At 48.5% G+C, this 27,518-nt stretch overlaps 1 protein-coding gene across 1 annotated transcript in view; it reads right to left on the bottom strand.

Annotated features, from left to right (window-relative positions):
• The window catches only part of ttn.2 (titin, tandem duplicate 2), a 195,437-nt gene that overhangs the window by 28,153 nt on the left and 139,766 nt on the right, over positions 1-27,518 (bottom strand). Inside the window, exons 183-205 of the mRNA XM_056389502.1 lie at positions 27,237-27,501; positions 26,779-27,105; positions 26,405-26,689; positions 25,995-26,294; positions 25,585-25,887; positions 25,193-25,468; positions 24,802-25,101; positions 24,416-24,718; positions 23,809-24,108; positions 23,415-23,702; positions 23,019-23,321; positions 22,350-22,652; positions 21,937-22,242; positions 21,302-21,589; positions 20,884-21,174; positions 20,126-20,413; positions 19,437-20,024; positions 19,166-19,270; positions 18,884-19,081; positions 18,435-18,731; positions 17,698-18,285; positions 17,244-17,546; positions 1-17,094 (exon numbers count right to left, since the gene is read on the bottom strand). Of these exons, the coding sequence (XP_056245477.1) occupies positions 1-17,094; positions 17,244-17,546; positions 17,698-18,285; positions 18,435-18,731; positions 18,884-19,081; positions 19,166-19,270; positions 19,437-20,024; positions 20,126-20,413; positions 20,884-21,174; positions 21,302-21,589; positions 21,937-22,242; positions 22,350-22,652; positions 23,019-23,321; positions 23,415-23,702; positions 23,809-24,108; positions 24,416-24,718; positions 24,802-25,101; positions 25,193-25,468; positions 25,585-25,887; positions 25,995-26,294; positions 26,405-26,689; positions 26,779-27,105; positions 27,237-27,501 (23,899 nt within the window). The remainder of the gene's footprint in view (positions 17,095-17,243; positions 17,547-17,697; positions 18,286-18,434; positions 18,732-18,883; positions 19,082-19,165; positions 19,271-19,436; positions 20,025-20,125; positions 20,414-20,883; positions 21,175-21,301; positions 21,590-21,936; positions 22,243-22,349; positions 22,653-23,018; positions 23,322-23,414; positions 23,703-23,808; positions 24,109-24,415; positions 24,719-24,801; positions 25,102-25,192; positions 25,469-25,584; positions 25,888-25,994; positions 26,295-26,404; positions 26,690-26,778; positions 27,106-27,236; positions 27,502-27,518) is intronic.

The raw sequence follows: 27,518 nt of genomic DNA, 5'->3' as shown, positions 1-27,518 counted from the left end.
CTGTGATCTTGGTTCCCTCTTTGGTCTCAGCAGGAACACCAACACCGTACTCATTCTCGCCTGTCACTCTGAAGTAGTAAACTTCTCCCTCCTGGAGATCTGTCAATTTGTATGTCAGTCTGTGGCATGTGTCAGTCAACCTAGTCCAGCCTTTCTTGCTGGCCTCACGGATATCAACAAGGTAATTCTTGACTGGTCCTCCTCCCTCATTCTCAGGAGTGTCCCAGGTTACAGTAGCAGAGGTCTTGGTCACATCCTTGACTTCTACATGGGTAGGTGGTCCAGGGGAGTCCAGGACTCTGACAGTGAGTGTCAAGGAGGAGGTTCCAGCTACACTGGACAAGGTGACGGTGTATTTGCCAGAGTCGTTGCGAGTTGCCTTCTCTAAGGTGATGGAGGTGAAGGTGTCTGTGGTGTCAATGACAGCACGGACTCTAAGGTCAACATCAGGTTTAGTCCATGTGACACTGGGGATGGGTTTACCTCTGAAGGGCACTGTCATAGTAAATGAGCTTCCATCTTTCACAATAAGAGTCTTCCTCATCTCATTGCTGATGTCAAAGACTGGCTCCTCCTCTCTCTCTTTGGCAACCTGTCTGTCAGACTCAGAACTGGGCTCGCTGACACCAATCTTGTTAATGGACTTGACAACAAACACATATTCAGCCCCAGGAGTCAATCCCACCACTGTAAACTCTGTGTTCTTGGTGTTCTGGACTCCAACAATCCATTCATCATCGAAAGTCTTCCTATATTCTACTCTGTAACCAGTCACAGGTGCTCCACCATCAAATAGTGGCTTGTTCCATGACAGGGTGACTGTGGTCTTTGTAGAGTCAATGATTTTGGGCTTAGCAGGAGGTGAAGGCAGGAACTGTGGGTCTTCAGCCTTGGTGAGTGGGCAAGGGTTGCTAGGAGCACTGAGCCCAGCAGCATTCTCTGCAAACACTCTGTACTCATACTCACAACCATCACGAAGGTTTGAGGCTTTGACTCTAAGGTCATAAACAGGCTTCTTGTTAACACGGCACCAGCGAAGACCGGTCTTCTCTCGTTTTTCAATGACATAGCCAGCGATACTGCTTCCACCATCAGAAATGGGTCTCTCCCAACAGATGGTCATTGCCTCACTAGTAACTGAGGTGACCTGGACATTAGTGGGAGCTGCAGGCACAGTAAATGGATCCATGGCCTTCACTGGCTCACTCTCCAGGGCCTCGCCATCCCCATATTTGTTGACTCCCCTGACTCTGAAGATGTATTCATTTCCTTTGAGCAGCTTCGTCACTTTACAGGTGGTTGCCTTCATGTCTCCATAGACAAGAGTCCAGGCAAGGCGACTTGTCTCGCGTTTTTCCACAATGTAGTGCATAATTTCAGCACCGCCATTCTCCTGAGGGGGTCCCCATGTTATGGTGCATTTCTCTGCTGTGAGCCCAGACACCGCCAAAGGTCCCGAAGACGGTCCAGGTCTGTCCAAAACCTTACAGTTGATAGCCACAGACCTGGTTCCTGCCACATTGTGCAGGGTCAGAACATATTGGCCAGAATCCCTCCTGATAGCATCTCTGACAATCAGGGTGGTTGCGAAGTTGGTGGAGGTGATTTCACACCTGGCCTTGGCCACAATATCCTTTCCATCCTTAGACCATGAGACAACTGGAAGTGGACGTCCTGTAATTTCAGCATCAATTTTGATGATCTCCCCAGCTTTAATGACAACCAGCTGTCTGAGCTTATCTTCCAGGATAATAGTGGGAGGGTCTACATCATCCTTGACTGTGACAGGACCAGTGCTCTCAGAAGGAGCACTCAACATCTCTGCGGAATTCTTAGCGATGACACGGAAGTCATACTGGACATCTTCAGTGAGGCCTGTAACATCAAAGTAGGTATCCTGAAGGTTGGTGAAGTTGCATTTCAGCCAGCGGCCATTGGGAAGTTCTTTACGCTCAACAATGTAGCCAGTAATCTTTACTCCACCATCATACTCTGGCTTCTCCCAGAATAGAGAAACTGAGGTCCTGGTAATGTTGGTGACTCTAAGGTTATGTGGAGATTCACATGGATCTCTGGCTGCCACAGGCTCACTGGGTTTAGAGCATGGACCAATGCCAGCAATATTCTCAGCATAGACTCTGAACTGATACAGCAGACTTTCTTCAATGCCTGTCATCTTAAACTGGTTCTCAGCCAGCAGTCCTCTGTTGACCTTAGTCCACAGTAAGCTACTTTGGTCTTTGCATTCAATGTGATAACCAATAACAGGGCTTCCCCCATCACTGGCAGGTCTGCCCCATACTACGAGCATGCCAGTCTTAGTGGCATGGGCGACATGGAGGTTGGTTGGAGGGCCAGGAGGCTCGAATGGATACTGAGCAACAACAGGAGCCGAGTCAATAGCATGACTCTTGCCGTAACGGTTCTCAGCTGCAATACGGAACTGGTACTCAGTTCCCTGATTGAGGCGAGTCACCTTAATAGATGTCCTGGCTACTGTGGCTGAGACTATCTGCCATGTGGTTGTGGTAGTGTCTCTCTTCTCCACCACGTAGTTGTTAATCTGGCATCCACCGTGATAAGTTGGAGGATCCCAAGACAGGCAGATGAAGTCAGCACTCACCTCATCCACCTTAATGTTGCTAGGTGAGCCAGGTTTGTCCAGGATTATAACAGAGATTTCAGCTGTCTTGGTGCCAACTGAGTTAGTCAAAGTGATCTCATACTTTCCTACATCCTCCTTGGTTGCATCCTTGATGGTAATCTTGGATGAGGTCTTGGAGTTAAGAACATTGACCCTGGTTGTCTGCTTAAGCGCCTGGCCATCCTTCTTCCAGGACACCTCTGGTTGAGGTCTGCCCTTGAAGGGAACATCAATCTTCAAGTCATCTCCTGCCTTTACACTGTATGTGTTGAACAGGAGGTTGATAATGGGCTCTACTGTGATGTCCTTGACCACCACAGGGGCAGCCAGAGGTTTGGCATCACTCTTGCCCTTATCATTCACAGCAAACACCCTGAAGGAGTATTCCTCTCCAGTTACAAGTCCTTCAATAGTAGCTTCCAGTGCTTTGACTTCACTGCACACAGTCCATTTGTCATCTCCCTTGGGCTGCATCTCCACAATATAGTTTGTGATCTTGCTGCCTCCATCATGATCAGGTTTCTCCCAAGAAAGAGTGACAGTATGACGAGTCACATCAACCAGGACAATCTTACCAGGAGGCAGAGGAGCTTCAGACACCTTGACTTGATCTGTGGAAGCAGGCAGACCTACTCCAAGCTCATTCACAGCCAATACACGGAAATAGTATCGTTCTCCCTCCTGCAGGTCAGAAATAATGTAGGAGTTCCTCACACAGTTTGTGCAAACACTGGTGAAAGCCATTCTCTTCTGCTCCCTCTTTTCCACAATATAGTGTGATATCTTAGCCCCACCATCGATTAGAGGAGGCTCCCAAGAGAGAGAGACAGAATTCCTCTTCACATCCTTCACCTCCAGGTTGATAGGAGCACTGGGTGAGTCAAGAACTCTGACATTGATGAAGGCTGATTTAGAGCCACTGAGGTTCTCAAGGGTCAGTACATATTTGCCAGTGTCGAATCTGTCAACATTTTCAATCACTAGCATTGTGTAAGAGCTTGTGACATCAATCTGGGCACGCTCATTCAAAGTGCCATCAGCCTTTGACCATCTGACCTCAGGCTCGGGCTTTCCCCTGATTGTCACAAACAGACGTAGGGTTGCAGTAGCGCGAACATTGACCATCTTCCTTAGGTCAGCGTCTAGTTCAATTTCAGGGGCTTCCAGCTTCTCTGCAGCAATCACAGACCCAGGTAGGTCCACATGCTCTCCTACTCCCTCACAGTTAACAGCACAGATGCGGAAGTTGTACTCTGCATTCTCTTTAAGTTTCTTCACTGTGTAATGAGTAGTCTGAACACCAGTGTATGGTGTGCAAGTAATCCATTCATCATCTGCTGCCTCCTTCATTTCAACCATGTATCCGCTGATCTGTGCTCCGCCATCATAGATAGGCCTGGACCAGGACAGGGAGACACTGGTGCTTGAATGGTCGAGGACTTTGGGATTATTTGGAGGTCCTGGTGGATAAGTGGCATCACAGGCCTTGATGTATTCAGTTGGTGCGCTAGGTTTTCCCACACCAGCAGCATTTTCAGCTGAGACCCTGAATTCATAGGAGTGGCCCTCTGTGAGACCAGTGCATCTGAATCTCAGGTCATTCAGCCTCTTCTTGTTGCACTTAGTCCATCTGATGCCATCTTTATCACGTTTTTCAAGGACATATCCATCAATCTCAGCTCCTCCATTATCACCTGGCCTCTCCCAGGTAAGTACAATGGAGTCCCTCGTGATAGCACCGGCCTCTGGGGTGGAGGGAGCACCGGGAGTGGTGAAGGGGTTACGAGCAATAACAGGCTCAGATTCCAAAGGCTCACCAACACCGAATTTATTCACTGCAGTGACTCTGAAGATGTATTCATTGCCAGGCAGCAGTTTTGTGATTTTGTAGCTGATGGCCTGAATATTGGGCTCAACCATGGTCCATGACAAACGACTAGTCTCTCTCTTCTCAATAATGTAGTGAGAGATGCTGGCTCCACCATCATGTGAAGGATGGTTCCAGTGAAGATAGCATTTCTCAGCTGTTACACCTTTGACTTCTAGTGGGCCATCTGGAGGACCAGGTCTATCCAGAACTTTAACATTGATTGGGATCATTTTAACTCCTCCCACATTGACAAGCTTGAGAACAAAGTGGCCTCCATCAATTCTAATGCAATCCTTCACTGTCAGGATGGTACGTGTGAGTGTGGTCTTAACCTCCATTCTTGGTGTGGTTTGGTCAATCTCCTTTCCATCCTTTAACCAAACAACCTCAGGCATTGGCTTGCCAGTGTAATCAGCATCGATGACGAATGATTCACCAGCATGAACAACTGTCAGATCCTTGAATTTAGAATCCATGGTGGCTTCTGGAGCCTCAATCTCATCTTTGGCAGTAATTTCTCCTGTGGTCTGAGAGGGACGGCTGGAAATGCCAGCAGCATTTCTGGCAATGACTCTGAACTCGTAAACACAGTCCTCAGTCATGCCACTGTATGTGAACTGGGTATCAATGACGTTGGTGAAGCTGGCCTTCATCCAGCGAGTATCTGGGTGCTTCCTTCTCTCAACCACATAGCCAGTAATTGCACTGCCTCCATCATACTGAGGCCTGGTCCACTGGAGTGTCACATGGTTTCTGGTGATTTCAATAGCCTCAGGAGTGCCTGGTGGGTCACAGGGGTCCCTAGCAACTGTGGCCTCAGAGATCTTGCTGGCCGGGCTGATACCAGCAATGTTCTCAGCATAAACTCTGAATTCATACTCAATACCTTCTTCCAGCTCTGTAGTCTTGAAACGTGTGTCTGGGATTAAAAGCTTGTTAAGCATAGTCCACAATAGGCTGTTCTTCTCCTTTCTCTCGAGGTGATAGCCTAGGATGGGGCTGCCTCCATTGTTGGTCGGTGGTTTCCACTCAACAACCATGTTATCCTTGGTTGCTGCAGAAATAATTGGCGTTCCTGGGGCAGCAGGCTCACTGAATGGATACTGAGCAACAACAGCGGCAGAAACAATGGCAGAACTCTTTCCATATCTATTCTCAGCAGACACTCTGAACTGATACTCAACTCCAGTCTTCAAGTTGGTGACTTTGATGGTTGTCCTGGCAATAGTAGCAGACACAATCTGCCATGCTGTCGTGGTGGTGTCTCTCTTCTCCACAATGTAGTTGTTGATCTGACAGCCTCCAGTGTACTCTGGTGGCTCCCAGGAGAGAGTGACATAATTAGAGCTCACCTCTTCAATCTTCACAGGGCCTGTGGGTGGGCCAGGTTTATCAAGAATAATAACAGTAAGCTCCTCTGTAGCTGTTCCAACACTGCTGGTGGCTGTGAGAATGTATTTACCAGAGTCTTCCTTATTTGCATCCTTTATGTACAGCTTAGTTGATGATTGAGTGCTAGATACATTTAGTCTGGTTGTCTCCTTTAGAGCATGTCCATCCTTTTTCCATTCAACCTTGGGAACAGGGCGTCCTATCACTGGAATCTCAATCTTCAGATCATCACCATGCTGTAAACTGTAAGTGTTGAATGCCATCTTGAATCTGGGCTCGATAGTTACATCTTTAGCAGTGACTGGTGCAGCCAGAGCCCTGGGGTCACTCTTGCCCTTCTCATTGAAAGCTAACACTCTAAACAAGTACTCATGTCCTGCACTAAGGCCTGTAACAGTGCCCTCACAAGTTTTGATTGTAGCGGCCACCACCCACTCCTCTGAGCCCACAGGCTGCATCTCAATGTAGTAGCCCATGATCCTGCTGCCTCCATCATGGTCTGGCTTCTCCCAGGAGAGTGAGGCAGTGGTTTTGGTCACTGCAGTCAAAGTAACTTTACCCACAGGCAGAGGAGGCTCGGATGTTTTTACTGCGTTCTCTGTCTCAGCTGGCTGTCCCACTCCAAACTCGTTCTCAGCTAAGACTCTAAAATAGTAGATAGTTCCTTCAGTGAGGCCAGTGATACGGTAGCTTGTCTTTGTGCACTTGTTATCCACATTAGAATAAACCTTCCTGGTGGACTCCCGCTTTTCAACCAGGTAATTCTTGATTCTTGCACCACCATCAATAAGAGGAGGCTCCCAGGTCACAGTAACACTTTCTCTCTTGATGTCTTTGACTGTCAAATTTAGAGGGGACCCTGGAGTGTCCAGAACCTTGACAGAGACGAAGGCTGACTTGGTGCCAGCGCTATTCTCCAGGTTGAGGATGTATTTTCCAGCATCATATCTGTCACATATGTCAATGGAGAGCTGTGTGTAATCTTCCCCTGTCTCTATCTGGACTTTAGTGGGAAGTTCTCCATCCTCCTTGGCCCAGCTAATCTCAGGAGTAGGACGGCCCTTGAATGGAATGCAGATTCTCATTGAGCCACCTGCACGGACAACTATTCCCTTCCTGAGTTCTGAATCAAGAGTCATCTCTGGAGGATTAATCTTATCCAGAGGTTTCACGACTCCCTGGATCTCGATGGGCTCACCAACACCCAGCTTATTGATTGCACAGATGCGGACTTTGTATTCTTGGTGCTCCACCAACTTGGTGATGGTAAACTTGGTAGCATTAACTCCAGAGGGTGGGGTGCATATGGTCCATTCCTCCTCATCAGCCTTGGTAATTTCAACAGCGTATCCTTGAATCTCACAACCACCATCATAGATGGGCCTATGCCAGGCCAGACTGATGGAGTCTTTAGTTGTGTCGACCACATGGGCATTGGTGGGACAGCCTGGTTCAAAGGTGGGATCACAGGCTTTGAGATAGGGTGAAGCTGGGCTTGACTGACCCACTCCAGCTGCATTCTCAGCAGATACCTTGAATTCATATTCATGGTCTTCAGTTAGTCCTGTTACTCTAAAACGCAAGTCTGTCACCCTGCGTTTGTTACACTTGGTCCACCTCACTCCAGCTCTGTCTCTCTTCTCAACAATGTAACCAACAATCTCGCTGCCTCCTGTGGTCTCAGGGCGGTTCCAGCAGACAGTCATGGAGTCTCTTGTAATGTTAGTGATCTCAAGCTCCTGAGGGGCGCCAGGAGGAACAAATGGATTTCTCATGATAACTGGTGCTGACTCGAGAGGCTCACCCACACCATACTTGTTAACAGCCATGACTCTGAAGATGTATTCATTTCCTTTCAACAGTTTGGTAACCTTGAACATGGTAGCTCCACAGTCACTGGAGACCACAGTCCATGCCAGGCGGCTGGTTTCTCGCTTCTGAATGATGTAGTGAGAAATGCTAGCTCCTCCATCATGCCTGGGTGGCAGCCATGACAGTGAGCATTTCTCCTCAGTGACATTGCTGACAGTAAGAGGTCCTTCTGAGGGTCCTGGTCTGTCCAGTACCTTCACACTGAATGGGATAGTCTTTGTTCCAGCCACATTAGTAAGAACCAGAGTGTACTGCCCACCATCCACTCTGATGGCATCCTTCACAACTAACAATGCCTTAAAATCTGTATTTTTGATTTCAGCCCTTGCTGAGTTTTCAACTTCAACAGCTCCCTTGAACCACTGAGCTGTGGGGATGGGCTTTCCTTCCACACTGGCTTCCAGACTGAAAGTCTCTCCAGCATTGATAACAATGGTCTGGTTGTACATAGGATCTGTCTCACACTTTGGTGGTTCAACTTCATCCTTGGCTGTGATGGATCCTGTGCACTCGGATGGCTTGCTGACAGCACCAGCTGCATTCCTGGCTATTACTCTGAAGTCATATTTACTGTCTTCTGTCAGGCCAGTAACTGTGAATTCATGCTCAATGATGTTTGTAAAGCTAGCCTTCATCCACTTTCCTTCAGGAAGGTCACGTTTCTCCACTAAATAGCCAGTAACTAAGCTTCCACCATCATACTCTGGAGAGGTCCACCTCAGCTTAACCGAGTGCCTGGTCACAATCAGAGCCTCAGGGCGGCCAGGGGGATCACAAGGGTCACGGGCTACATAAACCTCAGAAACTTTGCTGCATTTTCCAATGCCAACAATATTCTCAGCATAGACTCTATACTCATACTCAATGCCTTCCTCAAGAGGAGTAGATTTAAACCTGCAGTCTTGAATGAGCATTTTGTTGATCTTTGTCCAGAGGATACTGTTCTTCTCTTTCCTCTCCAGATGGTAGCCCAAGATGGCACTGCCTCCATCAGATGGGGGTTTGTGCCACTCAACCACCATATAGTCTTTGGTGTATGAAGACACAAATGGTGTTCCTGGTGGCCCAGGCTCCTGGAATGGATACTGTGCCAAAACAGCCTCTGAATCAATTGCGTAACTCTTTCCATATCTATTCTCAGCATAGATTCTGAACTGGTATTCAGCACCTGTCTTCAGATTAGCTACTTTCAGTGTGGTTCTGGCCACAGTAGCAGATACGACCACCCAGTTGGTTGTGGTTGTATCTCTCTTCTCTACCACATAGTTGGAGATTTGGCAGCCACCTGTGTATGTAGGAGGTTCCCAGCTAAGAGTGATACTTTCAGCACTTATGTCATCCAACTTGACAGGGCCTGTGGGGGGGCCTGGTTTGTCCAGGGTGATCACCTCAATAGTGGCATCCTTGGATCCCAGGGCATTAGAGATATTGATGCTATACATGCCTCCGTCCTCTCTGGTGGCATCCTTTATGGTGAGGGTGGTTTGATGTTTTGTGTCAGTGACATTAACTCTGGTGGTCTGCTTAAGAGCAGCACCGTCCTTGGTCCAGGTGATGGTTGGCTTTGGATGACCAGCAATTGGGACCTCTATCTTGAGGTCATGGCCCACCTGGACACTGTAGGTGCTCACTTTGGGTCTAACAGCAGGCTCAATCACAAGATCCTTTGCTACAACTGAATGAACCAGTTGTCTGGGGTCACTCTTGCCCTTGTCATTTACAGCTACAACTCTGAAGTGATACTCCTCTCCCTTGAGTAGGTTTGTCACTACAGTCTCCAGTGCCTTCACACTAGCACACACAGACCAGGCCTCACTGTCCTTAGGTGACAGTTCGACTTCATAGTGACTGATCCTACTGCCGCCATCATGTTCCGGCTTCTCCCAGGTGAGGGTTACAGTGCTATGAGTAACATCAACAACACTGACTTTACCAGGTGGCTGAGGCTTCTCAGAGATCTTAATGGGTTCCAAAGTTTTGGCGGGGAGACCCACGCCATATTCATTCTCAGCCAGGACTCTGAAGAAGAAGATTCCACCCTCCGGAAGAGGCTCAACTTTCCATGACATCCTATTGCAGGTGGTGACGGGAGAGTAAACTTTCCTGGTGCTCTCACGCTTCTCAACAATATAATGCTTAATCTTTGAGCCACCATCCAGAAGTGGAGGCTCCCATGTGAGAGTGACAGAAGTTTTGGTAATCTCTTTCACCATGAAGTTAGTTGGTGGACTAGGTGAGTCCAGGACCCTGACACTGATGAAAACTGACTTCACTCCACTGGCATTTTCTGCAGTCAGGGTGTACTTGCCACTGTCAAATCTGTCAACATTCTCAATGACAAGTGAAGCATAACTGCCTGTATTATCAATCTGGGCAGTCTCCTTAATCTCACCGTCAGCCTTACCCCATTTCACCTCAGGGGCTGGACGACCTCTCACAGGAACGAACAGCCTGAGAGTGCTTGCTGACCTAATGTTGATCATCTTTCTCATATCAGCATCCAGGTCAAGATCAGGAGCCTCAAGCTTCTCCTCCAGGAGAATCTTTCCTGGAACATCAGCATGTTCACCAACACCAACTTTGTTGATGGCACATACTCTGAACTGGTACTCGTGCTTCTCGAGAAGCTTTTTCACTGTAAACTTAGTATCTGTGATTCCAGTGGGAGGAGTGCACATAAACCACTCATCAGATGCCCCATTGCAGGCCTCCACAATGTACGCTTTAATCTCACAGCCACCATCATAGATGGGTTTGCCCCATGTCAGGGAAACAGTGGACCTAGATGAGTCGACTACTTTGGGGTTGTTTGGTGGGCCTGGTTTGAAGATAGGATCCAATGCTTTGTAGTACACTGTTGGTGCACTAGGTGTGCCAACACCTGCAGCATTCTCAGCAGCAACTCTGAATTCATAGCTATGATTTTCTAGGAGTCCGGTCACTCTGAAGCGCAGCTCACTCACTGTGCGCTTGTTGCACCTGGTCCATCTTACACCGTCCTTGTCACGTTTCTCAACAATATATCCCTGGATGGGACTACCACCATCATTAGTTGGTCTCTCCCAGGTCACCACCATGGAATCCTTGGTGATTGTGCTGACTTCTACCTCTGTTGGTGGGTTGGCAGTGACAAATGGATTTCTGGCAATCATCGGCTCAGATTCCAGAGGCTCACCAACTCCGTATTTGTTGACTGGAATCACTCTGAAGATGTACTCATTACCAGGAAGAAGTTTGGTAATCTTCAAGTTCAGTGTCTGAACTTTTGGCTCAACTACAGTCCAAACCAATCTGCTGGTTTCCCTCCTCTCAACTATGTAATGGGAAACATCACTACCTCCATCTTGCATGGGAGATTTCCAGGAAATTGAGCATTTCTCACTGGTGACCCCATAGATGGAGATGGGGCCCTCGGGAGGACCTGGTCTGTCCAGGACCTTGACATTAATGTTAACAGATTTCTCTCCTCCAACATTCTTCACCAGCAAAGTGTACTGACCTCCATCAACACGAATGGCTTCTTTAACAACTATACAAGCTATAAAGTCTGTGTTCTTGACTTCTAAGCGAGCTGCTTCAGTGATCTCTTGACCTTCCTTCAGCCAGTGTATTGTGGGCACAGGCTTACCAGCGACAACAGCCTCAAGCCTGAATGTTTCCCCAGCATTTACCACCACAGCCTGGGAGTATTTAGCTTCCAAGTCAATCTTGGGTGGATCCACCTCATCCTTGGCAGTGATAGCTCCAGTTGAATCAGAGGGCTGACTGAAGACACCTGCTGAATTCCTGGCAATGACACGGAACTCATAAACCTGATCTTCAGTAAGTCCTGTCACAACAAATTCAGTCTCAATGATGTTGGCGAAACTGGCCTTCATCCAGCGGCCTGTTGCTTCCTTCTTCTCAACCACATAACCTGTGATCTTGATGCCACCATCATACTCAGGTTTGGTCCATCTGAGTGTCACTTGGTTTCTTGTTACAATAACAGCCTCTGGTTTTCCCGGTCTGTCGCAAGGATCTCTGGCCACTTGCATTTCACTCAGTTTGCTGGCTTTGCTGAGGCCGACAATATTCTCAGCATAGACTCTGTACTCATATTCAATACCCTCCTCAAGACCAACAGCCTTGAATCTGGTCTCTGGGATGAGTTGTTTGTTCTGTTTCACCCACAGTATACTGTTTCTCTCTTTGAGCTCTACGTGATAGCCCAGAATTTTGCTTCCACCATCATTACTGGGTTTCTCCCATACAACCACCATGCTTTCCCTGGTGGCTGACTGGACCGTAACAGAACGTGGCTGACTGGGCATTTCAAATGGATACTGAGCAACAATGCTTTCAGAGAGCAGAGCTGAGGACTTGCCGTATCTATTCTCTGCAGCAATCCTAAATTGGTACTCAGATCCAGTCTTCAGACGGGCTGCCTTAATAGTGGTTCTGGCAACTGTAGCTGACACAATCTGCCAGTTTGTAGTAGATGTGTCTCTCTTCTCAACGATGTAATTGTTGATGGCGCAACCACCATCATACTCTGGTGGATTCCAGGACAGCACCACACTGTCAGCAGTGACTTCATCCAACTTAATTGGGCCTGTTGGAGGACCAGGCTTATCTAGAACAACAACACTGATGTCTGTGGATGCCTCTCCAACTTTGTTAGTTAGTTTGATAGTGTATGTGCCCACGTCATCTCTGCAAGCCTCCTTGATGACCAGGAGAAGGTTTTTGTCTGTGGCCTCAGCATTAACTCTTGTTGTCTCCTTGAGAACAACACCGTCTTTGAGCCAAGTTGCTGTGGCCTTGGGACATGCAGCATATGGTACATCTATCTTCAGATCATCTCCTGCCAGCACACTGAATGTGCTAAAAAGCAGTTTGAAGGTCGGTGAGATAACAAGGTCTTTTGCCACCACAGGCAAATTGAGAGAACGTGGGTCACTAGCTCCCTTTTCATTGGTGGCTGAAATACGGAACATGTACTCCTCTCCATGTGTAAGGCCAGTTACAACAGCTTCATTGGTCTTTACCACCATGACCTGGGTCCACTTCTCACTGCCTTTACCTTGCATCTCAACAATATAGCCTGTGATTCTGCTTCCACCATCATGGTCAGGTTTTTCCCAGCTTAGCGTGACACTGGTGCTGGTAACTTCACGGAGGGACACTTTACCAGGAGGTAGAGGCCTCTCTGACACTTTAATTGGTTCAACAGTCTCCACCGGGAGGCCAACACCATATTCATTCTCAGCCAGGATTCTAAAGAAGTACATCTTTCCTTCCTCCAGCTCTCCAATTTTCCAACTTGACTTATGGCAGCTTGCACAGACAGTTGAGTAGGCCTTTCTGGTTGACTCACGCTTCTCTACGATGTAGTTGCGAACTCTGGAGCCACCATCAATGAGAGGTGCATCCCAAACGAGGGATACTGAATCTCTTGTGACCTCCTTAATGATCAGATTCTGAGGTGCTCCAGGAGTATCTAGTACCCTGACATTAACAAAAGCTGTCTTGCTTCCTGAGGCATTCTCTACAGTCACCATGTATTTACCTCCATCAAACCTGTCAACATTTTCTACGTGAAGAGCGGTAAATGATGAGGTGATTTCAATGTTTGCTTTGTCTAGGGATTCTCCATGCTCTCTCGACCATTTTACTTCAGGTGCTGGTCTGCCCTTGATGGGGACGAAGAGTCTAAGTGTGCTGCAGGCTCTGATGCACACCACCTTACGCAGCTCTGCTCCAAGCTCAACTTCTGGAGGAAGCAGTCTGTCTTCAGCCTTGGGGGTACCAGGAACAGCAGCAGGCTCTCCTACTCCTTCACAATTAGTGGCACAGATGTTAATTTTATACTCTTGGTTTTCCTTCAAGTTGGTGATGGTGAAGGAAGTGGCTGTCCAGCCCTTCTTGGGAGTGTGAATTGTCCACTCATCCTCCTCAGGCAGGCAGGTTTCCACAATGTAACCAGTGATTTCAGAACCACCATCGTACACAGGCTTGTTCCAAGCAAGGGTGATAGAAGACTTGGTTGTGTCCAGCACCCTGGGGTTCCCTGGAGGTCCAGGCTGGAAGATTGTGTCTACTGCTTTGTAGAATGGACTGGAAGGACTAGGTTGGCTCAGACCAGCATTGTTCTCAGCAAGAACTCTGAATTCATACTCATGTCCTGGTGTTAGGCCAGAGACCTTGAATCGCAGGTCAGTAACAGTCCTCTTGTTGCACTTCACCCAGCGCAGGCCAGTCTTATCCCTTCTCTCAATTATGTAAGTGTTTATTCTGCTGCCTCCATCATGTTCAGGGCGCTCCCAGCAGACAACCATGGAGTCCTTGGTAATGGTGGTGACTTCAGGCTGCTGTGGTGCATCACTGGGGACATAGGGGTTGGCACAGATGACAGGTTCAGATTCCAGGGGTTCACCAATTCCATACTTGTTAACAGCCATGACTCTGAAGATGTACTCATTGCCCTTCAGAAGTTTGGTGACCTTGAATCTATTTGCTTGAAGGTCTGTGGCCACATTTGTCCAGGCCAACCTACTGGTCTCACGCCTCTGAATGATAAAGTACTCTATTTTGGCACCACCATCGTGTGTTGGATGCAGCCAATTCAGGACACACTTCTCAGCAGTGACATCAGTTACTGTCAGGGAGTCGGGTGGTCCAGGTCTGTCGAGCACCTTGACATTGAATGTGAACTTGGCAAATCCACCTGGATTGCTGGCAGTCAGAGTAAAAGCACCACCATCTCTCCTGAGGGAATCTTTGTTTATTAGAGTTGTATGGAAGTCAGATGTCTTTATCTCTAGCTTGCCTGTATCCTCAAGCTCCTTTCCTTCTTTGGTCCATACCAGAGATGGGATTGGCCTGCCAGTCACATTGGCCTCCAGCTTGAATACCTCTCCTGCCATGACAACAACATTGCTGCTATACGATGCGTCAACATCAAGTCTGGGCTCTTCAATATCATCTCTGCATGTGATTGCCTCAGATGGCTGGGATGGAGCACTGATAGAACCAGCTGAGTTTCTAGCAAAGACACGGAATTCATAAGTTGCATCTTCAATCAGACCACTGACTGTATAGATGGTTTCCAGGATGTTGTTGAAGTTGGCTTTGAGCCAGCGTCCATTTGGCATCTCTCTCCTCTCCACTGTGTATCCTGTGATGGAAAATCCACCATCTCCCTCTGGTTTGGTCCATGACACGGTGACCTCATGTCTGGTGATATTCAGTGCCACAGGCCTGCCTGGTGGGTCAACTGGGTCCAAAGCATACATAGACTCAGAGGGTTTGCTTGGTTTGCTGAGACCGGCCATGTTTTCAGCAGTAACACGGTGTTCATATGCGATTCCATCAACAAGGCCTATTGATTTGAAGATATTTCCAACAACAAGCGCTTTGCTGATTCTCTGCCACAGAATACTGTTTCTCTCTTTTCTGTCCACATGATAGCCCAGGATAGCACTTCCTCCATCAGAGGATGGCTCATTCCAACTCAGAGTCATTGCATCTTTGTTGAAAGATGTGACCACAGGAGTGCCTGGCTGACCTGGCACATCAAATGGATAGGCAGCCACAACTGGCTCAGAGACAATGCATGGTCCAATGCCATATCGATTCTGGGCTTTGACACGGAACTGATATCCGGTTCCAGTGTTGAGACGAGCGGCCTTGAATGTTGTGCGGATCACTGTAGCTGCCAACTCCACCCATGAAGTACCGATAGTCTCTCGCATCTCAACAATATAGTTATTGATGGGAACGCCTCCATCATTCTCTGGTGCCTCCCAGGACATAAGAACATAATCACATGAGACCTCTTCCAGCTTAATGGGACCAGTGGGAGGACCTGGAATGTCATGGACTAGGACTGTGATTGTTTCAGTCACCGTACCCAACATGTTCTTTCCAGTCATGGAATACTGGCCTCCATCAGTCCTCTTGATCTCACCAATGTTGAGGATAGTTGATGTTAGTGTGGTTTCAGTGTTGATTCTTTGTGTCTCCTTGAGAGCCATGTCTCCCTTCTTCCAGGAAACCACAGGCCTGGGTTTGCCAAGCACTGGAATCTCCACCTTGACGCGGTCTCCTGCCTTGGCGATGACCGTCTTCTGGTAGACTCCACGCAGATCAAAGGAGGGAGCAGAAGTCTGCTCTCTGATAACTGCAGGCCTGCTCTCACGGGGGTCGCTCCTACCTGATGCATTGACAGCCATTATGCGGAAGGTATATTCTGCCCCCTCAGTCAGATCTGTGACAGTGTAGTCCAGAGCCTTGATGGTGGCCACATGGACCCACTGGTCAGTGTCCTTCTTCTGGGTTTCAATGACGTATCCAGTGATCAAGCTGCCACCATCATGCAGGGGCTTGACCCATGCAAGGCTGGCACTGTCAGCAGTCACATCTGTGACATACAAGTTCTCTGGTGCTGAGGGGGCTTGGGACACCCTGATTGGCTCAGGGGTTTCAGCGGGCTCACCTACGCCTAGGTCATTCTCAGCAGAGACACGGAAGTAGTAGTAAGCTCCCTCGTCAAGGTCTGTAAATTTGAAGGAACACTTCTGCCATGTGGTGGTAAGCACTGTGTAGGCCTTCTTGGTAGCCTCTCTCTTTTCAATAATGTAGTTATGAATCTTGGAACCACCATCGATTATGGGGATTTCCCACTGGAGGGTGATGCTGTTCTTGGTGATCTCTCTAGGTTTGAGGTTGACTGGTGGTCCTGGTGTGTCCAGAACTCTCACATTAACAAAGCCTGTCTTCTTTCCAGCAACATTCTCCAGACAGAGGTTGTACTTTCCAGCATCGTATCTGGTGCAGTCAGGAATAACCAGTAGAGTGTAGGACTCTGTGGTGTCAATGTGTGCACGGGTTTTCAGGTTGGTATCATCTTTGCTCCATGTTACCTCAGGAACAGGACGGCCCCTGATGGGAACAAACATACGAATTGAAGCACGGGACCTGACCACCAGGGTTCTCCTGAGTTCAGCATCCAGCTCAAAGTCTGGCAGCGCCTCCTGGTCCACCAGTTCAGTCACTTTCTCAACCTCTGCAGGCTCACCGACTCCCTCAGAGTTTACAGCGCTGACTCTGAAGTGGTATTTGCCACGTTTTTGAAGTTTACCAATAACATATTCAGTAGCTTTCAATGGGTACTGTGTCTCTGTCTCCCAGTCATCATGGCCCTCCTTTTTGTACTCAACAATATATCCCTCTACTGGCAGACCACCATCATAATGGGGTCGGCCCCAGGCGAAGGTGGCTGTGGTTTTTGTGGTGTCTGTAATTCTGGGATTGGATGGAGGACCAGGTGGATCTAAGGAAACAAGTGGAACAAAGAAAAAGAGTTTAAAGAAGTTATTTTTTTACACTGCTTGTATTGTTTTTACTTTTCTACATACAGTATGAAACTTTTCTGTTTTAAAACGGAGTCCAGAGTTAAGTTTGAAGTCCACTATTACTTACACACAATGTCCTTAGTCATCACAGGGCGTGATGGCTCACTTGGCTCCCCAAATCCAGCCTTGTTCTCAGCAGTGACTCTAAACTCATACTCTACTCCCTCACTCAGGCCTTGCACCTTGAAGCGCAGGTCAGGGACTGTCCTCTTACAGGCTCTCACCCATCTCATTCCTCTCCTCTCTTTCCTCTCTACACAATATCCTCTGATGTCACTTCCACCGTCCTGTGCTGGTCTCTTCCATGAAATGGTGACAGCATTTCTACTGACGTTATCAATCTCTGGGATTGAGGGCGGGCCTGGTGGGCCTGGGCAAACAAAACATGCAAGAACACTTTGGTCAGTTATACATTTTCCTTATCCAATGGTTATGTGGAAATTTGCAATGTTATTATTTTAATCTCATTTCATTTCTTAATATGCTAAAATAATAATCATATATAAACCAAATAAACTTACGGTAGCTGTCAACCATTTTGACTGGACCAGACTGGCTTGAGTCTCCAGTGCCGTACTGGTTCACAGCAGACACTCTGAAGATGTACTCGTTGCCCTTGATCAGTTTGCTGGCTACATATCTGCAGTCCATGACATTCTCTGCTAGCTTGGTCCACTGCAGGCGGCTGGTCTCTCTCTTCTCAAGGATGTAGGACTTGATGGAGCAGCCTCCATCCTCCTCTGGTGGAAGCCAGGTCAGAGTGCACTTCTCAGCTGAAATGTTACTGGCTTCAATGGGGCCCGGAGGTCCAGGCACGTCCAAGACCTTCACCTTTACATGTTCTTCCTTAATGCCGAAGGGATTGCTGGCGGTGATGGTGTATTCGCCTGTGTTCTTCCGGCTTGCGTACTTGATGGACAGAGTAGAAGAGGTAGGGGTGCTGGTAATGGTGACAATGTCAGAGGTCTTGAACTCACGGCCTCCCTTGGACCAGACTGCGGTTGGTGGAGGTTTGCCCACAATCTTGGAGGCTGAGACCACAATGGTATCTCCTGCCCTAACCGATACACCGTCCTTCATGTCTGGGTCGATAGTGATGCTTGGAGGCTCTGCACAGAGGGTGGAAGAAAGTTGCACTTTAAGTGTCTACAGAAATAATACATTCGAAATATGACTTTCTAGACCTGATATTAGTAAGACTACAATAACATTTTTCAAGGCCCTGCAATCACCCACACGTTTCAACTGTTCAGCTTACCGTACTCATCCTTGCAGGTCAGAAGGTCAGTGGACTCTGAGGGAACGCTGATAGCCCCAGCAGAGTTCTTGGCCCTGACCCTGAACTGATACTGAGATCCTTCTGTCAGATCAGAAACAGTGAAGGCACAGCCCTGGATGTTGACATGATTGGCCTTCATCCAGGCCTTGCCACCAGCCTCCAGCTTCTCCACCATGTAGCCAGTCAGCTTGTATCCGCCGTCATATTTGGGGGCGGTCCAAATCAGAGTGACCGTGGTCCTGGTGACGTTAATCACTTCAGGCTTGCCAGGAGGATCTAACAGAACACAAAATAAATACATTACATAGAAAACACAGATATGCTTTTGCATGCAGCATTTTCCATTTTTCCATTCATGTATTTAGTATTGTAATAAAAGAGAGAAAAATTTGCTTCAACACATTAGGAAAAAAAAACACTGAACTCACCAATAGGATCCAGGGCAACCACAGCCTCAGTGACCTTGCTTGCCTTTCCCAGGCCGGCCATGTTCATGGCCATCACCCTGAACTCATACTCTAGTCCCTCTATCAGGCCAGTGACTCTGCACTCCTTCACTCTCAAAGGAGTCTTACTGGCCCGTTTCCACATCAGACTGTTCCTCTCCTTAAACTCCACATGATATCCTAAAGACAACACATCAGTTAGTAATGATGATGACTGGTCACTACTTGCTCATGCTTAACTACAAACTGATATCCATCTGTTACCGGTAATTGGGGAGCCACCAGTGTCCTTTGGATCAGCCCAAGTCAAGATGGCTGACTCATGGCGGATGCTCACGATTTCTGGAGGAGCAGGCGCCTCGGGTACGTCTGGAAGATTCAGAGAAAGACAGAAGGGTAGAAGGATTAGAAAACCACATCATCACATCACCATGAAGCACAGTCCCTGTTATGGTTACAGTCTTGCACATGCAACACCTCAGGCCTAAATGCACTTAACTATTTCATCAGTGTTAGTTCGGAGTGAGATACTCACTGAATGGATGCTGGGCGATGACAGCGTCAGACCTCAGATACTCTCCAACCCCGTACTTGTTCTCAGCGAAGACTCTGAAAATGTACTCGACTCCATCGTGGAGCCTGATCACCCTCATGGTCGTCTTCTGGATGGCTGAAGCCACTGTGGCCCATTTGTTGTCTGTCGTCCTCCTCTTCTCCACGATGTAGTTAGACACCTCTGCGCCGCCGTCATCTTTGGGCGGTCCCCACTCCAGGGTGAGGCTGTCGGCGGTGATCTCGTCGAACTTGATGGGTCCGGTGCAGATGCCGGGCTTGCCGACCACCTTCAGCTGGAACTTGCAGTCCTTGGAGCCAGCGCTGTTCCTGATGTTGATGGTGTAGGTTTCAGCATCTCCTCTCTGGCAGTCTCTGATCAGCAGGGTGGTGACGCCCTGAGACGCCTCCACGCACATCCGGCCAGTGTCTCCAAGTGCCATGTCGCCCTTCTTCCAGGTGGCGGTGGGGTAGGGCACTCCAATGATGGGGATGTTGATACGTGTGGTGCTGCCCTCCTTCACCACGCAGCAGCCGTCTTGCAGACTGCTCAAGTTGCAGTTAGGCAGCACTGAAATCCAAAGGAGTTTGATTATCACAAACACAATTTTATGTTCTAGCAAAACAAACACCTACATGTAACAACAGCTGGTGTGATTGCTGATTTCTTACCAAACTGGTCTTTAGCGACAACAGCGAGCTCGGTGGGCGGTCCCTCCCCGGACTCGTTGAGAGCCTTGACTCTGAACAAGTACTCCTTGCCCTCAGTCAGCTCGCCGATGATGTGTGAGGTGTTCTTGCCCTTCATGATCTGCTTCCACTTCTCCTCGCCTTCACTTTGCTCCAGGATGTAAGCAGTAACGTGGCTTCCGCCGTCGCTGATGGGCTTCTTCCAGCCCAGAGTGATGGAGTCCTTGGTGGTCTTCTGAGGTTTGAAATCTGTCACTGGACCAGGTTGCTCTGAAGAGGGAGGATAGATGGGTCAAGACTGAGCATGTGGTTTGTCAAACAAGATGTGCTTAATGTGGATGTAGGTCTCAGATTTAAATAAAAGGTGTCGCTTTGTTTGACTTTTGATCTGTCTTGGCCTTGGCCACTGACCTCTAAACATTTTTAATTAAAAACTTACATATGATCAGTAGTCTGAGACCATATTTAATGTTGAAAAGAAGAAAATATAATAAAATCATGTTTGTTTGTACATATTCTTAAAATCCTAAAAGTCAGCTCATATTTGTTACAGAACATCTAAGTTTCATGTCTCTGAGGTTCAATAAAGGTTTGAACTGTTTAAGCTTTAATCTAGTCAAGGCGTATCTAAAGCAATCCTTTATTCGTACTCTGTCAAACACTCTACTGGAGTCTATTGTACTGAATTCTGATGTAATCAAAGATAATCTACTGTATGAAAAACAATGACATGTAGCTACCGGATGCGCGGACGCTGCCGGCAGTCTCGCAGCCCTCTCCGATTCCGTACGCGTTCTCGGCCAACACTCTGAAGCAGTAGGCCTGTCCGCCCTCCAGGTTGGTAATCCTGAACGAGGTCTTGGGGCACTCTGCCGACACGCAGGTCCAGGCCTTCCTCTCTGCCAGACGTTTCTCTACGATGTAGCTCTTCACTGGGCCGCCGCCATCGATCAGCGGGGCGTCCCAGGTGATGCAGGCGTGGCTTCTGGAGGTCTCCTTCACGATCAGGTTCACAGGTGGTCCAGGAGAATCTGAGGAAGAGCAGAAGGAAATATAACATTTCAATAACCTACTCATTAACCCAATTGTCTTTCCACCTGTAACATACCAGAACCCACGCTCACTTTTCATTTTCCTCATAATGTCTGACATTCTTACCGAGGACCTTGACCACGATGGTGTAGCTCTTGGAGCCGCTGCTGTTCTCCAGAGTCAGGACGTATTTGCCGGCATCGTATCTGTTGACGCCCTCGATCATCAGCAGCGTGTCCCAGTCTGAGGTCTTGACCAGCAGGCCCTGCCTCTCCTTCAGGTTGGCGTTCACCTTTGTCCACGTCACCTTGGGTGCGGGGCGTCCTCTTAGCGGGACGTAGAGTCTCATTGTGACACCGGCTCGAAGAACCAAAGCTTTTCTCAGGTCGGCATCCAGCTCAGCCTCAGGAGCAACTGGAGGAGAGACAGAAAATCACAATCACTTCACTGTTACATCAGGTGTGAGTCCAATATTTATTCAGTCTGACCTCGTCTGGTTTTCTGTCTCTTTAAACAAAGGAATTGATTTTCTACGTTCAGTTCAGTGTTGATTTAATAATCTCAATAATAACTTCATCATTGTTCAAATTTGGACTTTTACCAAGAAAGAAAAAGGAGTGTTAACTAGTATTACTAGTTAGCTAAATTGGGTAAATTAACAAACAGCTACCACATAGTCCTGTCCTATGGTTTCCTGTTACTTTCTTCTAATAAAGTCTTCTAAAGTGGTATAATAAACAGTGGTGGTTGGGGGGGCGTACTCAGGATGTCCTTGGGCATGTGGTTTCCAGGGACCTCGCTGGGCTCGCTGTAGCCGATCTTGTTGACGGCAGTGACTCTGAACTGGTACTCTGTGTTGTCCATCAGGCCCGTCACCAGCAGTTTGGTGGCCTGGAGCTTTTTCGGGACGTTGCACTTGGTCCAGTCCTCGGCTTCTACTCTCTTGCACTCCACCAGGTAGCCAATGATCTCACAGCCACCGTCGTAGGCGGGCTTGGTCCAGCTAAGGCTGATGGAGCTCTTGGTGGAGTCCACCACCTTAGGGAAGGCAGGTGGGCCAGGAGGATCTGGAGAATTACAATGCCGCAATTGTTAGAGAAAGATAATTTAATAACTTAAAGATACTTGTTAATCTCAGGCCTGTGAGTTTGTGTTTCTTAAAGCAGATACTCACAGACAGGATCGACAGCCAGCGCAGCGTTGGATGCATCGCTGGGTTTGCCCAGACCGGCCTTGTTCAAGGCGATGACTCTGAACTCGTACTCAGAGCCCTCAGTCAGCTGAGCTGCCTTGATGGTCCTGTCGATGACGGGCCGGCGGTTGACCTTTGCCCAAGTCAACTCAGTGGCCTCACGCTTCTCTACCATGTAGCCCAGGATGGGAGCTTTGCCGTCGTTAGCTGGAGCCTTCCAGCTGACTGTCATGGAGTTTTTGGTAATGTTGGTGATGACTGGTGGCTCACATGGACCGGGAACATCTGAGGGAAAAGGTCATGATTAAAAAACCCATCAGTGTTTGAGTTTATCATCGACAGGTAACATGTGCTGCAAGTTGATATAACGTTGAATGCTCATACTAGAATGTTGGACGATGGAAGAAGAAATGACTGATAATAAATAAAGATGTTTATAATCATTTAAACGTACATGTTCTTCAGGACATTCAGTTATATTATCAGAGACGTATTAGAATAGAATTAGACGTATGAATTTCCCCTAGGGGATAAATAAAGTATCTATCTATCTTTCTATCTAGAGAATTATTATAATTAGTCAGTAAGATCATTTCATCTTTGTAATGCAGTTGGTATTTTCCAAATTCAGCTGTGGTGGTGTGAACGTACCGTACGGGTTCTTGACCATGACGCCGTCAGTCATGATGGCGTCTCCCACACCGTACTGGTTCTCAGCACTGACTCTGAACTGGTACTCATGTCCTTCGATGAGTTTCTCCACGGAGCAGTCGGTCATGTGTCCGTGGATGTTTGAGGTGACCAGTGCCCAGTTGGCCCTGCTGGTCTCACGCTTCTCGATGATGTAGTTGGTGATCTCAGACCCGCCGTCTGCGAGCGGGGGCTCCCACCGCAGCTTCACACGGTCGGCAAACACTTTGGAGATTTTCACAGAAGCTGGAGGGCCAGGTTTGTCTGGGGGTGGCAGAGGGAGTTTAGCTTCTTCATCTGAACACATAAAACGCTCAGACAAAATACTTCAGTAAATTAATATAATATATAACTTACCCAAGACCTTGACCTTGATGGTGGCATACTTGCTGCCATTGATGTTCTCGGCGGTGATGCTGTAGTCTCCAGACTCCTTCCTGGTGACGGAGTAGAGCTCCAGCAGGTGGACATGTTTCTTCTGGCTCATCTTCATTCCCTCGGTGAGGACCAGAGGTGCTCCGTCTCTCTTCCAGCTCACCTTGGGCAGTGGCTTGCCGAACACTTCGGCGTCCAGGAGGACGTTCTCTCCGGCTTTCACCACGATCAGATTCTTCATGTTGAGGCCCAGTTCCACACGAGGAGGAACTGCCCGGGAGAGGGAGAGAAAATAATCATTATTATTTGTCAATATAGTATTGTAGTATATACTTAGTTTCCCAGTCATAGTTGTCCTTGCTGTGTGGCGTTGTACCGTTCTCTGCGATGACGGGGATGGGGTCTGACAGCTCCGACGGCAGGCTGATGTTGACGGCCGTCTTGGCGATGATTCTGAACTGGTACTGTTGGCCTTCTTCCAGGCCTGTCGCCACATAGTTCTCCGTCTGGATGTTCATGCAGTTGGCGTTACAGCGAGTCCATTTCTCCTCCGGAAGCTTTGCGTACTCCACATAGTAGCCAATCAGCTTGCTGCCGCCATCATGCTTGGGACGGCTCCAGACCAGTGACACAGAGTTCTTGGTCACATCCATGGGTTCGGGTTTACCTGGTGGGTCTGGATGGAAGGAAACAAAGGTTTGTAGAGTCAGTGATGCAACAAGGAAAAAGATTGAAAAAGAAATAGAAAGTGTGAACGTGGGGAACCTCAAGTGGACCATTCAAATAAAAGGTCCATAGAAAAACAAACTCGAGTGAAGAGATTGTAACTTAAGAAACTCACTGTCCCCAGACAATACTTAGTTTTTAAACATTTGTTTTGCTATAATACTCCCTTTGAAGTTTCCCTGTTTTTCTTTAACCTAACAAACATGTTGGAATCATGAGAACATTATGTGGTGATCAGCTGATCGACGTGTTCGTACCAATAGCGGTCCTGGCAGTGATGAAGTCTGTCTGTTTGCAAGGTTTTCCCTGTCCGGCCATGTTGAGAGCGGACACCCTGAAGGTGTACTCCAGGCCCTCGATCAGGTTGGTGCAGGTGTACTGGGTGGCTTTGATCAGGGATTCGTTGGCCTTCACCCATAGAAGGCTGTTCCTTTCTTTCTTTTCAATGCAGTATCCGGTGATTGGGCTGCCGCCGTCGCTGCTTGGACGCTCCCACGACAGGATTACGAAGTCCTTGTTGATCTTGTTGATCTGCAGGTTTCTGGGCTCGCTGGGAGGATCTATGAAGAGCAACAACAGTTAGTACACAGTGTCGCAGCTAGGTGATTGGTTATCAGTTTGATCAGTTTTGGTTCAGACTCACCAAATGGATGTCTGGCAATCATCTTCTCAGAGTAGATGGGCTCAGAGATGCCAAACCTGTTCTCAGCGCGGACTCTGAAGCCGTACTCTTTGCCGGTCGTCAGTTTGGTCATTCTGAAGCTGGTTTTGGTGCAGGATGCGGACACGGTGATCCAGTCGCCCTGGCTGACGTCACACTTCTCCACGATGTAGTTGGTGATGTTGCTGCCGCCGTCCTCCTGAGGGGAGTTCCACAGCAGTGTGCAGGCATCAATGTCCTGCTCAGTGATCTCCAGAGGAGCCTCAGGGGGTCCAGGGATGTCTGCAGAGACACAGATGATGATCTGTTATTTATCATTCACATTTCAAGTATTATCTGGCTCTTTTTAGGAGAGTCTGTTGTTCAAACTGACCCATGACGATGACTTTGAGGATCTGGTTGATCTTGGCGGTGCTGTTCTCGGCTGACAGGCTGTAGTAGCCGCTGTCTTTTCTGTTCACATTCTTGATGATTAGCGTGCAGGTTGTCAGCGTCTTTACGACAGACAGCCGGTCAGAGGTCAGCACGTCCTCGTTGCCCTGCTTCCACTTGCAGAAGGGAGCGGGTTTACCTGCCACAATGGCCTCAATCACCATCTTGGATCCAGCTCTGACTGTCACAATGTCGGGCATGATGATCTTAGGAGCCACTGGAGGAAGAAGAAACAAGAAGAAACAAGTTTAATGAGATGTTTACAGCTTTACATTTCAGTCATCAGTCTGTCAGTACTGTATATTACTGAAGAGTTCAGGTCTGTTCACTCACTGAGCTGCTCCTTGACCTCAAACACTCCCTCGGCCTCTCGGGCAAGACTGACTCCCACTGAGTTCCTGGCTGCCACTCTGAACTTGTACTTGGTTCCTTCCTTGAGACCGACCACCACAATGGTCAGGTCTTTGACCACAGAGTAAGGTGTCCACTTGTCTTCAGGTGCGCCCTCCTCCTGGTAGTCAACCACATAACCGTTGATCTTGGCCCCACCGTCTCTGAGCGGCTTCAGCCAACCAAGCGTGGCGCTGTTCTTGGTGATCTCCAACACGTCCATCTTCTTTGGAGGGTCGGGCTCACCTGGATGCGACACACAGCAGGTGTTAAGAAGTGTAAACATAAAAAGAAGAGCAAAAGAGGTGGAGCCACATCGACTGGACATCCTAAACGTCCATAGTGATACTCACTGATGGGATCAACAGCCAAGTAGGACCTGGGTGAGTCCTGAGGAACACCGATGCCGTACTTGTTGCAGGCCATGACTCTGAAGTAGTACTCGATGCCAGGTGTCATGTTGGTCACCTTGAAGCTGGTCTTCTTCAAGTCCTCTGTGCACTTGGTCCAGGTCTTCCTGTCCACCTCCCGTTTCTCCACAATGTAGTTGAGGATGGGGCTGCCGCCGTCATTCTCCGGTGGCAACCAGGACAGCTGAGCCGTCGTCTTGGTGATGTCGGTTGCCTCCAGGCCGCCAACGGGACCAGGAGTGTCTGCAGAGAATGGATTTAAGAGTCAGTTTGACTGCAGTTTTCTAACCAGTGAAACATGTAGTAACCGTTTCAGAAAGACTGTAAAAATGAAGCTGATTTCCTTTTCTCACCGAGCACTTTGACGCGGACGAATATCGCTTTCTCTCCAGCTGAGTTAGACAGAGTCAGCGAGTATTTCCCAGAATCCTCTCTGGTGCTTTCAGGGATGACCAAGAAGGACATGGTGTCAACCTGGTCCACGTGGCCTCGGCGGACCACATTGTCCACACCTATGCGCTTCCATGTGACTTTGGGGGCGGGCCTTCCTCTGATCACAGCAAACAACCTGATTGGACAGCCGGCTCTGACGGCCAGGCCTTTCCTCAGACTGGCGTCCAGCTCAATCTCTGGAGCCTCTGTTGTAGTTAAAGCCCATTACAGTGTTATTAACACTCACCCTGGTGTATAATACAGTGGATTTATTTAGGCTTCAGTTGATTCTTACCCAGAATCTCCTTGGGGAAGACGGCCTCCTTCGTGTAAGCGTGGCGTCCCCAGCCCACCTGGTTCTGGGCGGACACCTTGAACTCGTACTCCTGCTTCTCATCCAGCTGGCCAATGGTGAACTCTGTGAGCACCAGTGGGCCATGAGTGTCAATCCTCTTCCAGCCCTCTGAGGGCTTCTCAGGGTCCGCCTCGCTCTTCAGCCTCATGTCCAAGCTGTAGCCGATGATAGGGGCACCGCCATCATACACAGGCTTAGACCAGGACAGTGTGATAGAAGTCTTGGTGCTGTCAGACACTTTCAGGCCTGCAGGGGGGCCAGGGGGCTCTGCAGGGAGAGATAGTGAAACAAAGCTCAGTAAAAATCCCACAACACAAGAAGACACAGGAGAGAAACGAATCATGTGCATCACTGACGTTCTGTAAATCCCACGTTCCCAAACTGAGCTGTGAACTCACCGATGGGATCTTTGGCTGCGACGGGCCTGCAGGGTTTGCTGGGCTCTCCCAGACCGACCTCGTTCTCAGCCTTCACCCTGAACTGGTACTCGTGGTTGGGGATCAGGTTGGTGACTTTCATGCGTCTCTCAGAGATGGGGCTCTTGGTGCAGGGCACCCAGCGCACCGCCCTCTTCTCTTTCCTCTCCAGGATGTAACCGGTGATCGACTTCCCTCCGTCGTTCTCGGGAGGAGCCCAGACCACCGTCATCTCATCTTTACTCACCTGCATCACAAAGATAT

The sequence above is a fragment of the Seriola aureovittata genome, chromosome 11 (genome assembly GCF_021018895.1).
Source record: "Seriola aureovittata isolate HTS-2021-v1 ecotype China chromosome 11, ASM2101889v1, whole genome shotgun sequence".
Classification (NCBI taxonomy): domain Eukaryota; kingdom Metazoa; phylum Chordata; class Actinopteri; order Carangiformes; family Carangidae; genus Seriola; species Seriola aureovittata.
This window is presented reverse-complemented; position numbering and strand designations above follow the sequence as displayed.